Consider the following 16,581-nt stretch of genomic DNA (forward strand, 5'->3'; position numbering starts at 1 on the left):
TCCAGCTTGTGTTTCTTCCAGTCCAGCGTTTTTCATGATCTACTTGTAAATTTTATTGAAACATAACATTCTTAAAGTACAAAAATAGGTGAACAGCTTGATGGTTGAGAACAGCAACTTACATATCTTGCTCAGTGCCCTTTCCACAGTATAGGAGATAATGCAAATGTTTAATGAATGGTTGGACTGCATGTACATGTACTAACAAGGCTAACATCAAAAACAATTGAAAATAAAGTTACAGAGGGATTATATACAATGTGATAAAGCTTATTAAAGGTCCGTATCACCTTTTTAAAAATCAATTTGCGAAGTAAAGGTAGGAAAGTATTAAAATATCAGCTTTAGAGTGGTGGTTTCCTCTGGAGTTAGAGGGGAAAGGGATGGGAAGGGATAAAGACAGACAAACTTTTATAGTTTTGTTTTTTTAATAAAACTCAAAATATTTGTTAAAAGAAGGTGATGCATATTTGTTGTATATGTGTCTCTGAATTTTAAACTCTTTTACAGTTAGTTTGCCTCCCTGCTCTTAATCTGGTCCCTCCTCACACACAACCAAGCTGGGGAATCAAGCTTGGTTCCCCCTTCGTACCATGAACCTTTGCTGACCTATTCAGCATGCCTGAAGGATTTAGGAAAAGGAATAATGGGCAGTTATGTTTCCAAGGATGGGAAGTTGATCCAGGCCCAAGAAAGGGATGTCTCGGTACTGTCAAAATCAAGTACAGCAGTTCCCACTCTCTAGAAATGCCATTTGAGGGAATAATTTAAAAGAAAGGGAGGACAGGGGAGCAGAGGGCTTCCTATAGATAAGCAGCATAAATGATTATTGGCAGGTGTTTGTGGAAGGAAAGAGCTAATTTTTACTAGCAAATTTTAGTGAAAGCCTTATAATTTTGGAAAAACTTTTTTGGTAAACATTTTAATGGATAAAGGAGCCAAGAAATTTGGACCTGATAACATAGATGGAAGCCAACATAGATGGTATTTTATTCTTGTACGACCAGATAATTTTTAGCTGTAATGATTAATGGGGTTTTTGTTTTACTAAAACAAAAGTGCATTAAGGAACTAGCAGTTACGAGTTCTCAAATTTTAATATTCATTTTCAAAAGTTATGAGTTGTCACAGGGTTTAGGCATGGATTTTTCTGTTAGCTTAGAATTGCTGCTAAAGTCTGAAAGATGAAAAATGTCATGTTCCCCTACCTTCTAAAGGGCACCACAAGAACTGGGCACATGCTCCCCACAGGATTCATTAGGAAGTGGGAGATTCACAGCCTCTCACTCCTAGGGCCCCACTGACATGTAACCACGGAAGAGAGTCGTATCCAGAGGAGATGGTACCTCTGGTCATAGGGTGAGGCCTCTATCCCTCCCCATGCATGGTGCTAGGTATATCAGGCACCAAAAGATATTAGGGGCATCTGAAATCGCTGGAGCTTATGTCTTTATCTTCAGCAAAACCACAGGCCCACTACGCGGCTACTACCCCCAGTTCTTAGGTGAGCTCGCCATGCACTCATGTCGTGTGTATTTGGTGGTAAGGCGGTGGGGAGTAATCTAACACCGATAGGTGCCTGCAACAGTCTGGAGATTTCTGAAGGGAGGGGTGTGCTGCTGGAGTAAACTCTACCCACTGAGTGTGAAGCCCTCTGAGGGTCCGCCTTTGTGTTGTTCGTAGGTGGAGTTCGAAACTGAGTGTCAGGGGATCAGACGAGCCGGCTCTCTCCTACTACTTTGCCGTCAGCGTTTAGAAGACCAGGATTTCAGTGGATCTTGGGTTAGGGTGACTATATAGTGCGTGTTCACTCGTTATTGATCCACTAAACCAGGACCATTGAGCTCATTTTCAAGGGGGAGCTAACTAGATGGGAAGCTGGGATTGTGCTGGCACACCGGGACATGTGTTTATCCTGTGCATGAGCTCACCCAAGGAAAGAAGTTAGACGGTGGGCAGGAGCCATTGGACTGTGTCCCAGGGGCTACCCCACCAAACTCGCGTGTGACCCACCTGGAGAGGGGTTGGAGGTGAGGACTGAAGTAGACCACTCCTCTATGAATGAATACAGTGGGCTGGGATGAAGCTGAACGCAGCCCCCAAACCAGCACGCATCTCCCTGTGAGGAAGACAGTGCAGGGGGCACGGGTTCCATTGGTGTTGGTTGGGGAACTATGATCGCGCATGCTGCGAGGCCAGAAAAAAGAAAGGGAGCCCATTTCCACCCCGGAACATTGTACCAGCTCTGGGTTGGGAGTGTAGTCCACGAAATTCGGCCACACGCATACGGACGGAGCGGCCAGGGACTCATCCCGCGGCTGGAGACTACATTTCCCGAAAGCCTTGGCGGTGGAGCACTTCTGCTTCCGGTTTGACGTATTCCGTCGCCGACGGGGGCGCTCTTTGCGAGAGGAACGTGGGTCTGACCCCTGCCTGACACATTCAGTTTCGAGCTGCGCGGGGACGTTTGCACTCCGTCTGGTGTTCATTCCCTTTTGAGAAAGTGCGGAGAGGGCAAGAGCTTGGGCGCGCGCATGATATTTGCCCAGAGCCAGGCTACCCTCCTGTGGCCTCCAGCAACCACCCGTGTCCCATGGCTAGCCTAGAACACCCCAGGCCGGGACCTTGTCCTGTTTTCCCGCGCTCTGCCCATGGGCCGGAAACTGCCATCTCTGTCACCTGATCTGGATAAGTTGGGAGACGTTGAATCATACTGAAGGAAAGTTACACCGCTCAAAATAGCCCGGAGTTAAAACTCCCCTCTGGATCCTCCCCACCATTCTATGCAAAACAAAGAACTCTCACCAGAAGAAAAAAAATGGACGTTAAGGTTGATTATGCCCAGCTCCCAGCCAGGCCCAGCCTCTGGCCGATCTCCAGAATTCCTTGCCCCAGCAGATTAAGAGATAACTAATCTGAACAACCTTGGAGAAGAGCTGGCCCCCTTAAGACAGTAGATTTCCACATATATGTCTATATATACTTACACTTTTCTTGGGTTAGTGCAGCAGCTCACTAATACTGTTGCCCCTTCTTGCCTCATTAAAGGTGATCTGTTCCTGTAAAGTGCCGGTCTAGTTCTTTTCCCAAACCTTGCCTTCTCTAACTCCCTTACCCTATGACAGGAGGTAGTCTAGGTAAGTGGAGAAATTTAAGGTATTATCTCCACTTTCTGGAAAAAGTGTGGCTTTTCCTGAGGAACTGTGAATTTCTACTTTGAAACAGAGCCATAAAACCAGAAACACCATCTCCTCTTCTCTCTCCCAGTCAGCTCCCTTCCTGGGGACAGGAAGGGTCCTGTGCAGGTAGGCTGGAGGGAGAATAACGTAGCGTTGAGTGAAGGGTTACACTAGTGGGAATGGTAGTCTACTTAATTAGGGCCGACTCTTCCATGGAAAATAACTTCAACTGAATAAAACGTTGAAAAAGAAAAGCATTCCAAAGAGCTAAGAGGAGAGTGAAGAATTAAGGATCAAACTCTAGGAGAAGCAAGAGACTAAATCATAATCCCAATGCTCAAAGCTACTTTTACCTGAAGACATTTGCTGGTGGAAGGAGACACCTGTGAAACCCAGCTGTAAGGTTGGTGGACTTGCAGTATAAGAGATACAAGTGTAAATATGTTGAAAGCTGGGACTCTGAATAATCGCCCCACATTTGAACTGGGACCCCAAATGGAGACACCCTCATGAAAATGTTAAACTGGACATAAGCCGTGGCATAGACATGTCTCCCAAATTCAGCTTGTCTTGGAGGTGTAGAGATCCTCAGCCTTCAAACCCTATAACTGATCTAGTGGTGCGCTCAGTTGCCTGATAAAAGCAAATGAAAATGATCCTTTAGAGAAAGATATTATCGTCTCAGACATTAAAGTATTCACACACACCCTTCTTTTTCAAATAACGTCCAGTACATTCTCAAAGATAATCAGACACTCGAGGAAATAAATCGTGAAAGAGAACATGCAGAAATAATAGACAACAAATACAGACACAAACACATCAGGTATTGGGATTAACAGGGTATAAAATAGCACTTCTTGATTTTTTTCTTAGTATTTTTAAAGAGATAAAAGACCCTGTTGAAAACATCTATGAAGGCAAACCTTAAAAAATTGACATAGCAGGTTTGAGAAAATAACCAAATGGAAATTTTTTTTAAAAAAGCTAATTAAAAAAAAAATTCAAACAGCCATACGTTTGACAGCAAATTGAATATAAAAGAAGAATTAATGAACTGAAATATAGGTGAGAATAAATTGTTCAGAAGCTAGTGCATAGAGAAGTACAGAAGACAAATACCTTAAGCTGTTGGGTAGAAAGATTAATATAGATTTAATCAGATTCCCAGAAGGAAAATACAGAAAAAGGTATATGAAAGACATACCAAGGTACAGATTCAGGAAACCCAGTGAAATTCAAAGAGGATAACTAAAAGTAAGTCCACAACAGATACATCATGCTGAAAAAGTAGTAATATAAAACGTAAATAAGCAATTAGAGGAAAAAAAAAAAACTAACTTCTGACTTCCCAATAGCATCTGTGGAAGCCCTATGTATGAATGGGGAATGAAGTCTTCATTGTGTTTAAAGAATCTGTCAACCTAGAACTCTGTATATAGCAAAATCTTTCAGAAATGGAGACAAATATATTTTATACAACTAAAAACAGTGAAGACTTGCTCTCTGAGTGACCTGTAGCAAACTCATAAATGAAGCTGCTGCAGGAGAAGGCAATGGCACCCAACTCCAGTACTCTTGCCTGGAAAATCCCATTGCCTTCTCCGTAAATGAGGCTACCTGTTAGGATTTATGTGAGGATTAAGCTAATATCTGTACAGCGCTTTGCCCTGTGCCGGCTCTTAGTTGGCGTTCTTTAAAATGTTTGGTCCCCCGGTGAACAAGTCGGGATTGCGGGGGCGCGGCCCTTGTGGGGAACTATCCCAAAGCGGGTCCCAATGAGAGCTAGTCCTGCAGGGTCCTGTCCGTCTCCCTTCCCGGACGCCGCAAGCATGCTTGTGGCCACCAGAGGGCGGTGTCGCATCGCAGAGGGTGCCCTGGAGGCTGCAGAACTTGCACCAGGCGAGCTTGTTGCAGGGATGCCTGGATGCGTCTTAACATTGCTGACGCTGATCTGCCCTATTGCCAGGTACTCCAGATCGCCTCCCCTCAGGTGCATCCCTTGCGGATAGAGGCCCTGAGAGCTGCTGCTGCTGCTAAGTCACTTCAGTTGTGTCTGACTCTGTGCGACCCCATAGACGGCAGCCCACCAGGCTCCCCCGTCCCTGGGGTTCTCCAGGCAAGAACACTGGAGTGGGTTGCCATTTCCTTCTCCAATGCAGGAAAGTGAAAAGTGAAAGTGAAGTCCCTCAGCGACCCCATGGACTGCAGCCTTCCAGGCTCCTCCGTCCATGGGATTTTCCAGGCAAGAGTACTGGAGTGGGGTGCCATTGCCTTCTCCGGGCCCTGAGAGCTAGTTTCTGGTTATTTAGATCCGTGCAAACCCTTAGTTGTGGCATGTGAAATCTAGTTCCCTGACCAGGGATGGAACCTTGGCCCCCTGCATTAAGGGAAAAGAGCGTTAACCACTGGACAGTCAGGAAGTCCAACGGACGTTTATTTCTAAATATTCAACTAATGTTTTCATGGCACACACAGGTTCTATCAAAATTCAGCAAAAAAATATTTAAAATATCAAGACATAGAGCATCACCCAGACTTCTAGCAGTCCTGCCAACTGCTTGAAGGAAGTGGTCCAGGAAAAGAGGGACGAGAATCTAAAACTTGATCTTGGAGCAGAAGACTGACTATAACCTCATTCTCTAACTGGGAGTGCGCATTTGAGTGGAGTCACATGGAGCTGACCAGTTGTATTCTAGGCAGAACTAAGGTCTCCTTTGTATTTTGTGTGTGAGGTTTCTGAGGGGTAGGGATGAGTTTGGTGAAGAAGAGAATAAATACCACGACCAGTCTAAGGAAGCACGAAATGTTGACAGTCTTTTGAGTCTCAGTTTCGCAGACTTCTGCATCAAAATGTCGGAAAATGGTTTTTAAAAAACGCAGGATTCTAGGTCCTATTCCATGGCTCCAGAATTTCAGTCTTTTGGGGCCGGGGGCTTGGAACCTGCATTTTGGCAAACATCTATCTCTATTGCATGCCAAGTTTGCAGATCAGACTCAACTACTGTAGTGGCGGTGGGACTCATGGGACAGGGAGAACCCAGAGCTTCTCACACGACTAGTCCAGCATCTGTCAACCACTCTTCTAACCACTAGCCCCAACGCAAGTTGCATCCGCTCGAACTCCACACACCATCACTCCCCATCCCCAGCGCATCCCAGCTCCCCACGCCCCTTCCCCAGCTATACAGCTGGTGGATTTGACACTAGGAGCTATCCTCTGCGCCGCGGCCCCACGTGCACGCCCTCGCGTGCTTTGCCCCGGAAGTGCTCGCGCAAGGCTGGAAGTGCGCAGAAGTAGGGGCGCCCCAGAGGGACCCCTGGGGTAGGGAGGCCCCCCTCTTTGTGGAGTAGGAAATGAGTGGCTTTGAGTCGGAAGGCGGAGAAATGGAAGGGGGCGAACAGGACGGAGCAGGAGAAACAGGGAAAGAGTGGCCAAGCGCGGGCGGAGGACGGAGAAAGGGGCGGCGCGGGCCAGAACCTCGAGGTATATGCGGGAAGGGGCTCTTCCCTGGGTGGGGAGGGAGCCCTGCGCGTGATGCTTGCGAGAGTCGTGGAGACCTGGAACCCAGGAAGTAGCGGGAACATCAGAGAGGGGACTTAGCGGAGGGTAGGACTGTGAGGTTCTTTCGAGGGGACGTTTTAAGTGGTGGAGGGAGAGGCAGCTGGTAGCGGTAGTTGGGAGGGTGACTGGAAGGAAGAGACTGTCTGGAGCGTGATCCAGCTTCTTTTGTGGGTGGAGTGAGAGACCGGAGAAGAGTTGGGTGGAGTCGGGTCCTGAGGAGCTAAGTACTTAAGAATTGGGGGTAATAGGGAACGATTTGGAAGATGAGGGTGTTAAAGGAATAACGTTTCAAGAGTAAACTTTGGGAACAGTGAACAGGTTGCAAAGACTGTTTCGGGACTGGTGAGGGTGGGTGGAGGAAGGCAGTTTAAAGAGTTTTCTTGGAAGATAGGAGAAAGGGTTAAACAGCTTGGTGAGATGTCCGAGAGAAAGTGTGTGTGTGGGGGGTGGGGGGGTGGGGAGCGTAGTTTGGAGGAGGGATGGGAAAGAGAGACGTCGATAGAGGTGTCCCAGAAAGTGGGCAGGGCTAGAAATAGAAAGTGTTTGTAGCTCAAATTCAAGCGAGAGGAGGAGGGGCTCAGGGGAGAGGGTGGAAAAAGATGGGGGCTGGTGGAAGGGAAATCCAGTATAGAGGGAGACCTCAAGCAGAGCTATAAAAGAAGGGGCTTTGGTGCTCAGGGCAGTAAGAGGAGGAAGGGTAGGTAGGTGGGGTCGCAGAGTAGCAGAAGATGGAGAAAACTGGAGTAACTCAGATCGACTGAAGCCATTTTTTCTACCCCTTGTCTGCTGCTGCTAAGTCCCGTCAGTCGTGTTCGACTCTGCGACCCCATACACGGCAGCCCACCAGGCTCCCCCGTCCCTGAGGTTCTCCAGGCAAGAGTACTGGAGTGGGTTGCCATTGCCTTCTGCAAATACCAGTAATTGATTCCCTTCATCATGGGAATCTTAAGATGTGGTGGCCAAAACGTTCATTTGGTTTTTTCTGCAAGATTGATCTAGTAGTGCTTAGTTGTCGTTAGCTTCATTGGAAACAATTTTGTTAGATTGTATTGCGATAGCTGTCATATTAGCATGCGTTAAAAAAAAAAAAACTTAACCAAAATTGGTGAATTTTTGTGTAGCCATTTTAATACTGAAGATGGAAGAAAAAAAACAACATTTCCCACATATTATGCTTTATTATTTCAAGAAAGGAAAAAATGCAACTGAAACACAAAAGAAGATTTGTACAGTGTATGGAGAAGGTGCTGTGACTGATCGAACGTGTCAAAAGTGGTTTGCAAAGTTTCGTGCTGGAGATTTCTCACTGGACCATGCCCCGCGGTTGGGTAGACCAGTTGAAGTTGACAGCAGTCAAATCGAGACATTAATTGAGAACAATCAACGTTATACCACAAGGGAGATAGCCGACATACTCAAAGTGTCTAAATCAAGTGTTGAAAACCATCTGCACCAGCTTGGTTATGTTAATCGCTTTGGTGTTTGGGTCCCACGTACCTTAAGTGAAAAAAACCTTCTTGACCGTATTTCCACGTGTGATTCTCTACTTAAACGTAATGAAAACGTTCCATTTTTAAAACAAATTGTGACCGGCGATGAAAAGTGGATACTGTACAATAATGTGGAACAGAAGGAAACGTGGGGTGAGCAAAATGAACTACCACCAACTACACCAAAGGCCAGTCTTCATCCAAAGAAGGTGATGTTGTGTATATGGTGGGATTGGAAGGGAGTCCTCTATTATGAGCTCCTTCCAGAAAACCAAACGATTAATTCCAACAAGTACTGCTCCCAGTTAGACCAATTGAAAGCAGCACTCGATGAAAAGCGTCCAGAATTAGTCAACAGAGAGCGCATAATCTTCCATCAGGATAATGCAAGGCCACATGTTTCTTTGATGACCAGGCAAAAACTGTTACAGCTTGGCTGGGAAGTTCTGATTCATCCGCCGTATTCACCAGACATTGCACCTTCGGATTTCCATTTATTTCGTTCTTTACAAAATTCTCTTAATGGAAAAAGTTTCAGTTCCCTGGAAGACTGTAAAAGGCACCTGGACCAGTTCTTTACTCAGAAAGACAAAAAATTCTGGGAAGATGGGATTATGAAGTTGCCTGAAAAATGGCAGAAGGTAGTAGAACAAAATGGTGAATACGTTCAATAAAGTTCTTGATGAACATGGAAAATGTGTCCTTTATTTTTACTTTAAAACTGAAGGAACTTTTTTGGCTAACTGAATATTACCCACTTTATAGATAGGTAAACTAAGCTCAGAGGAGTGAAGTAATTTGGCCAAGGTCATGTGACTAATTATGGTGGAGTCAGTTGTATATGACACTCTCAGAATAAAGCCCAAGTTCTTTAGACAAAGAACTACCATAACTTCTCTGATATGAGTCCTGCCTGCCTTCCTAATCACCTCCAACACAAGTTTATTCCTACCTCAGGGCCTTTACACCTGCTATTTTTCCTCCAAAACATCTCTTCACTGGGCTAACTCCTTATTACCCTTCAGGTCTCAGTTCAAACACAAGAATTCCCTAATAACACAATGACTTTTTGTCTCTTTGGCCGATTTTAGTTTACGTATTATATTTTTTGTTTGTATACTGTCTAATGTCTGTTCCTACTACTCCCCCACCCCCTTATGAGGACAGGGGCTTTGCCTGCTTTGTTCACTGCTGTATGGCTAGTACTGGCACATAGTAGGTTCTCCATAAGTATTTGCTGGATGAATGAATGAATGACTTTACAAGAAGGTAAAACAGTTAAAAACAATGTAACTTCTCTGGATATCTTGAAATAACAATTCTTGCATAGTGAGCTTATGAAGATTAAAAGAAATAAAAGAAATCACGAGGCCTAGAGCCACAAGATATATTTTTAAAGAAATGAGTTTCAGTTCTCCCACCACCCACACACTGGACCTCAGGGCATTTGCAGATCTCTGCACTCTGAAAGCCCTTTGTCTCCAGAGAAGGAAGAACCCTAGCAAGAGGGGTGAGCAATGCACCAGCACCACTATATGGGTAATAGCTAGGGCTTTTCTTCCCAGGCTTGTTCTGCTGGTCCCCACACCCCTTCCTGCAGGCAAAAATCTCTATTTAACCAGGAACTGGAACTCTGGAAACCCTGCAGGACAACCATGAATTGAATAATGTGTGTCAGGCAGAGAAAGGGGTGCTTAATGAGGGAGGCTGGGTTCTTGTGATCTAAGAAATCAAGGAAACTGTTTTTTTCATCTCTCTTCCCTTTGTGGGAGCGGTACAGAGTAGGGTGGGGGCTTGAATAAAGAGAATTGAATTAATCCTCTCAGTTCCTAGCCCACTCTTAGTTGGTTTGTGCAAGGCTTTTCTCTGGTTTTATTAATTCACTCTTTCATTCATTTCTTGTCATCCCTCCCCTCCAATCCCATTACCCTCCTCCCCCATTCCATTTATAATAAATACCTTTGAATTTGTACGTAGCTTTGTCAAGTGTGTAGTATTGTCTTATGTGACTGTGAATTTAATTTTTTAATTAAAAGGATCTACTGTAGGTCACATTGTGTTTCTTACTGTGGTAGCCAGCCTCCAAGATGGCCCCCAGTGAGATCTCCCAGTATTCATATCTTTGAGCAGTCCCTGAAGAGAGCTGAATATTTGCTGAATTGCACTGAATACAGTGCAGTTGTATTGCAATTGTATGCAGTTATATGCAAGTGCATACCCTACTCAACAAATAGGCTATTGGCAAAGATATCAGTGTGCAGATTCCAAGGCTCGGGGATAGATGACATCGCAGTATCCTCTTTGCTGCCCTTGATTACCCCTCTAGGGGAAGCCGGCTGCCATGCTGTGAGGACGCTCAAGCAGCTCTTTGGAGTGGTCTAAGAAGAACTGAGGCCTCCTGCCAACAGTTCCAACTTGCCAGCCATGTAAGTGAACCATCTTGAGTGATTTCTCCCACCCCAGTCAAACCTTCAGATGATTACAGCCCCATTGACATCTTAACTGCAACTTCATGACAGATCCCAAGTAAGAAACACTCAGTCAAGCCATTCCCAAACTCTTGACCCACAGGAGTCAAGGGAGATAATATGTTTACTCATTTTCATATGTCACAACATATTCTTTTTTCCTCCACCATTTAAAAATGTAAATCATTCTCAGCTCGAGTGAAGTTGTACAAAAACAGGTGACGTGTCACATTTGGCCCACAGGCCTTTGTTTGTTGAGCCCCGGTCTATTTCATTGTTTTAAATTGCTGCATAATTGTTCTATAAGATGCCTTTCTCTTATTTTGCATATCTGCTCCCAGTGAGGGGCATTTCTCTCCTTCCCTGGTGGCTCAGACAGTAAAGAATCTGCAGTGCAGGAGTCCCAGATTTGATCCCTGGGTTGGGAAAATCATCTGGAGAAAGGAGTGGCAACCCATTCCAGTATTCTTGCCTGGAGAATTCCATGGACAGAGAAGCCTGATGGGCCACAGCCCATGGGGTCGCAAAGAGTTGGACACAACTGAGTGACTAACACTACACTATTTAGCTTCCACAGACAGCAACTGCAGTAAACATCCTTGGCTGGTGGGAAGGTCCCTGGGATATTTTTCCAGAAATGGAATTGCTGGGTTTCACGGTCTTAGTCTGCTTCTGCAGTGGTGTATAAAGCCCCATTTCCCTATACCCTAGCGACACTTGGTTTTATCCAACTTCGTAGTGTTTGCTACTCTGTGACTTGGTTTCTCTTTGTTTGGATGGCATTTTCCTGATAACTAATGACTTGGAACATCTCTTTGTCTAGTAGCACACATTTAGATTTCCTCTCTAAATTGCCTAGTCATGTTTTCACCCATTTTCTGTAAGATATTTCTGATTTTTCCTTATTGGGAAGACGTCCGCATCCCAGGCCTCAGTTTCCCCATGTGCACCACAGTTACCTACAGGGGTCTCCTGAAATGCCATCCTTGTTTCTGCTACAGCCATGTTTCAAATAATTGGAATGTGACTTGGAGTTGAGTTTTTACATATATTATGTTATGTAGGAAACTTAGGGGACTTCCCTGGTGGTCCAGTGGTTAAGGCTGTGCAGGGGCCTAGGCTCGACCCGTGGTCAGGGAACTATATCCATAATGCTGCAACTAAGAACCTACATGCTGCAAGTAAGACCTGGTGCAGGAAAAAAAAAGCTAGAGAGAGAAACTAAGGACTTATTTGTGAATTATAGCTGAGACTTCTGGGTTCAGAGAAGTTGATGACCAGCCCAGAGCCACCCAGAGAATCATAGGGTTAAGCAGATGCCTGAATTGAGTTCCATTAGGAAGAGTTGGGGCTGCAGATCAAAATATGGCAGCAAATAGCACTTCTCTTGGGTCAAGTTAGAAATGATGTTTCTAAACGGTAAGAGGAGACAAGGCCTTGGAGAGCGTGGAGCCTTCTTTTCCAAGTTGATAGAAGTGAAACTAGTTGTGAACTTTTCTTAGAAGCAGTTTGACAGTTACGGGCCGAAAGCCTAAAACGCCTGCACACCCTTTGACTCAGCCAATTCCCTAGGAATTTACCCTGAAGCAGTAATTGGTCAAAGACAAGGAAGAACATGTTTGGTCATGGAAAAACAAAGATCATACTAAGGATCCCACTTCAGGAAATGGAATAGTACATATGCATATGCTATCTTAAGAAAGATGTTCTAGGTAATTCCCTGGTGGTCTAGTGGTTAGGACTCTCCTTTCACTGCTAAAGGCCTGGGTTCAATCCCTGGTCAGAAAACTAAGTTCCCCAAAAGCCATGCATGGTGAGGCCAAAAAAAAGGAAAAAGAAAGATGTTCTATAGGAAAATTTCTAATGCTATGGAAAGATGTTAATTCAGTTAAGGTGAGGGGTGAGATTCATTATAAAATAGTGAATACAGAATGATTTCATTTTTGTAGGGAAAAAAATGTATGAAGGAAATCACTGGGGAAATTGAATGATGCATTAAGTGCTTGCTAGGGCCATACACTTGTTTTTAGTGGTTTTTATAGCCTCATTTAATTGTCACACAACTCTTTGAATCGGTACTGTTATCATGCCCATATTATAGGTGAAGAAACTGAGGTCAGAGATATGAAATGAGCTGCCAGAGGTCACACCGATGGTGAGTGAAGAAGCCAGGATTTGAATCCAGGTGCTGGGTTTTTTCTACACTTAGTATTTTAATATTTTTAAAAGCCCTTCTTGTAGTAGTTAGTGCCTTTGAAAGTGTGAAGCAGGGCAGGGGTGGGGGAAAGTTATGGGGGTATGTGTTATGTGGAGAAAAATAAGGAATGGGATGGAGCTTGGCTCATCGCAAACCCTATTCTTGCCCCAAACCCTCTTTCTTCATTCTCAAAAATATCAAGGAACTCAAATGTTGCATATCTGCTGTGTGACCTGGACTTGTTCCTCACACTTTTGGAGCCCTTTTCCAGATGTGTCACATGGACTGGATTTCTGGAGAAGCCTCCCTGTAGTCTTCCCACTGCCCCCCTCCCCAGCACCCTGAGTAAGAAGTAGGGAGGGACAGCCTTGCTTAGTGGTTCTGGGAAGGAAAGGAGAGAAAAGGACTGGGAGGAGCCCAGGGGCAGAGAGGAACAGGAAGGGTGATACAGAGGCATAGGAGGGAGGGACAGGTCTAGGGAGGTGTCCCCTCCCTAGATCTCTTCTTCCCTGGGGCTTTGAGGAGTGACATACTTCGGTTTCTGAATGTAATTCTGGGAAAGTCTGCTGCAGCAAGCACTGGACAGGGATTTCAAAGACCTGGTTCTGCTCACACCTCACCACTGGTTACCTATGTCCTTGTCTGTGCTTTCTCTGAGCCTTGGCTTTCTTGAAAGCCTGACTGTTTTCAGGGCTAATCCATATTGTAACATGTGTATATAAAACTTTAGTCCTTTTTATGGTTGAACAATATTTCACTGGATATACCACATTTTGTTTATCCATTCATCAGTTGATGGACATTTGTGTTTTTCTTCTACTTTGTTTTTTTGGCCACGTAGCATATGGGATCTTAGTTCCCTGACCAGGGATCGAACCCGCATCCCCTGCAATTGGAAGTGTGGAGTCTTAAGCACTCGACTGCCAGGGAAGTCCCTTACATTTTCATTTATTTTCGGTATATACTTAGGAGTAGAATTGTTGAGTTAAACAGCAATTATGTTTAACATTTTAAGGCAACACCTGTTATTATATAGTCCAAGAGCTAGGAAGGGTTTTTATATTCTTAAATAGTAGGGAGAAATCAAAAGAAGAAGAATATTTTATAACATGTGAAAATTATACAGAAGTCAAATTTCAGTGTCCACAAAGAACATTCATGGGACAGCTGCTTTCGTTCCTTTATGTATTGTCTGTGGTGCCTTTGCGCTGCAAGGGCAGGGGTGAGTGCTGTGACGCCCTGCAAAGCACAAGTGTTGAATTAGCCCAAAGACCTGGTCTACCCCTAAAACGTTTGTCTACCCCTGAACTTTGTGTGGGATTATTAATTATTGTTTGGTGGAGGCAGCTTGGTACGTACTGCCTTGATGGGAACAGGACTCAGGTTGCCAAGTCCTGGCCTAGGAATGTAAAGGGATGAGAGCTCATATCTAGACCCATTTTCTGGATTGAGAAACTTGAGTCCTGCAGGAGGGCTCAGGCTCATGCAAGCTGAGGGGGAAGTGAGGACCTTGATTTTTTCTACTCCTTGGCAGCCTCCTCCCCTCCAGCTAAGAAGACCCAGTTGTGAATAATTCATGGCTGGTGTTTGCAGAGCACTCCATCTTGCCAGAGCACTTTGATCATCATTAATTAGTCAGAACCTGGCTCTGGCTGTCACCTAATAAAACAAAAACATAAGTGGCTTTGATATCTCCATTGCTAAAACCAGAAACTTCCATCTCTGTTGTGAGGCTTGGTATCTGCAGATTCCTTTTCTCTGCCCTTTACCCCATCACCTCTCAAAGACCTACTGTTTTGGCCTGAAAGTCAGGTTTCCTGAAGGAAGGAGGGCAGTCCCAGGATTGGCGCCCAGTCCTTGTGGCAGGGTGTCTTCTGAGAAGTCATATCCCCTTTCTGCCCCTCTGTCTTTGTTGGGAAAATGAGAGTAGTGATGCCCATCTCTGGGGTTGTTTCTATTTGTAGAAGTGTTTTGAAAGGAATCCTCCTACACTGCTGGTGGGAAGATAAAATGGAACAGCCACTGAGGGACACTCCCAGTCCCTCAAATGACTAGATGTAGAGTTACCATGTGACCCAGCAACTCCATTCTCATGTATATACCCCAGACGAAGGAAAATGTGTCCTTACAAAATCTGTACACAAACATTCCTAGCAGCATTATTCAAAACAGCCAAAATATATGGTGCACCATGGAATTATGCCCATTATCTTAAAATAACCTGTAATGGCATAGAACCTGCAAAAATATTGACTTGCTATGTTGTACATCTAAAACTAACACAATATTGTAAATCATATATACTTCATTTAAAAGAAAAAGGAAAAAGACAAAGATTGAGACTGTATTCCAGTTGAAAGGAGGCTAAAGTGATAGGACTGCTACTTGCAATACAGGATCCTGGTTTAGATCCTGGACTGGGAAAAAAATTACACACACAGACACACACACAGTTCAAATATGGACCATAAATTAGATGATAATATTGCTACAATGCTAAATGTCCTGAGTTTGCTCTTTGTACTGTGGTTATGAATGGACATGTCTTTGTTTTTAGGAAATGCATGTTGAAGCATTCAGGGGTTAAAGACCATGATGTCTCCAATTTAATGTCAGAGTGTTCAGAAAAATGCATACACACATATAAATAATTATGTGAAGAGAGAAAATATGTGGTAAACAACTGATTGATATAGAGTGTTTTATACTAATCTTTCAACACTTCTGTAAGTTTGAAGTCACAGTTGTCCCTTGGTATTCACAGGGGATTGGTCCCAGTATCACCCCCTGCCTTTCCCACCACTGTAGATACCGAAATCCACAGATGTTCAAGTCCCTTGTAGAAAATGGCACAGTATTTGCATATAACACCATTCTCACATCCTCCTATATGCTAAGTCATTTCTAGGTTACCTATCATACCTAATGCAATGTAAATGCCATATAAGTAGTTGCTGGGCATGTGGCAAATTCAAGTTTTGCTTTTGGAACTTTCTGGACTTTTTTCCCCCAAATATTCTCAATCTGTGGTTGGTTGAATCCTTCATTAGGGAACCCATGGATATGGAGGGATGACTATATATCAAAATTACAAATTACAGAAAAAAAAAATGGGAAGGGGAAGACAGCCACATCTAACAAGTACTCATTTTTCAAATAGCCTTTGAAAAAGTAATAAAGTAGTGGTACCGTTTCCAGAAAGTGAAAGAAAATAGAGGGAAATATACCAAGTGTCAGCCGTGCCCAGGTGGTGCCTTGCCCTGTGGGGACATGCAAGACTTCAGGCCCTAGGTAGCTTGGATTGGAATCCAGGCTCTGCTGTTCATCAGAGCTGATGGCCCTGGTGAGTGATTTACATTCTCTGTGCTCCCGTCCGCCCCTCCCCTGTGCAATGGGGCCAAGACATCCAGCTCCTAGAGTTACCACGAGAGTCATGGGCATACACAGCATTTGTGACAGTGTGGGCACACACACTGAGGCTCTTGTAAATATCAGCCGCTGATACCCGGTTGGTGGGATTAGGAGTGAAAAAGTCTGTGTATTTTGCTTTTGTTCTGTTTTGTTTTTATTGACATTAACATTATATTACTTCAAGCTATACAACATAATGATTTGCTGTTTGTATATATACAATATATATATATATTGTTATATTGGGCTTCCCTTGTGGCTCAGCTGGTAA

At 44.3% G+C, this 16,581-nt stretch overlaps 1 protein-coding gene across 1 annotated transcript in view; it reads left to right on the forward strand.

Moving 5' to 3' along the window:
- CDH3 (cadherin 3) overlaps positions 1–16,581 on the forward strand; it is a 117,180-nt gene that overhangs the window by 11,718 nt on the left and 88,881 nt on the right. Inside the window, exon 4 of the mRNA XM_025268932.3 lies at positions 10,561–10,660. Within this exon, the coding sequence (XP_025124717.1) occupies positions 10,561–10,660 (100 nt within the window). The remainder of the gene's footprint in view (positions 1–10,560; positions 10,661–16,581) is intronic.

This window comes from Bubalus bubalis, chromosome 18 (genome assembly GCF_019923935.1).
Source record: "Bubalus bubalis isolate 160015118507 breed Murrah chromosome 18, NDDB_SH_1, whole genome shotgun sequence".
Taxonomy (NCBI): domain Eukaryota; kingdom Metazoa; phylum Chordata; class Mammalia; order Artiodactyla; family Bovidae; genus Bubalus; species Bubalus bubalis.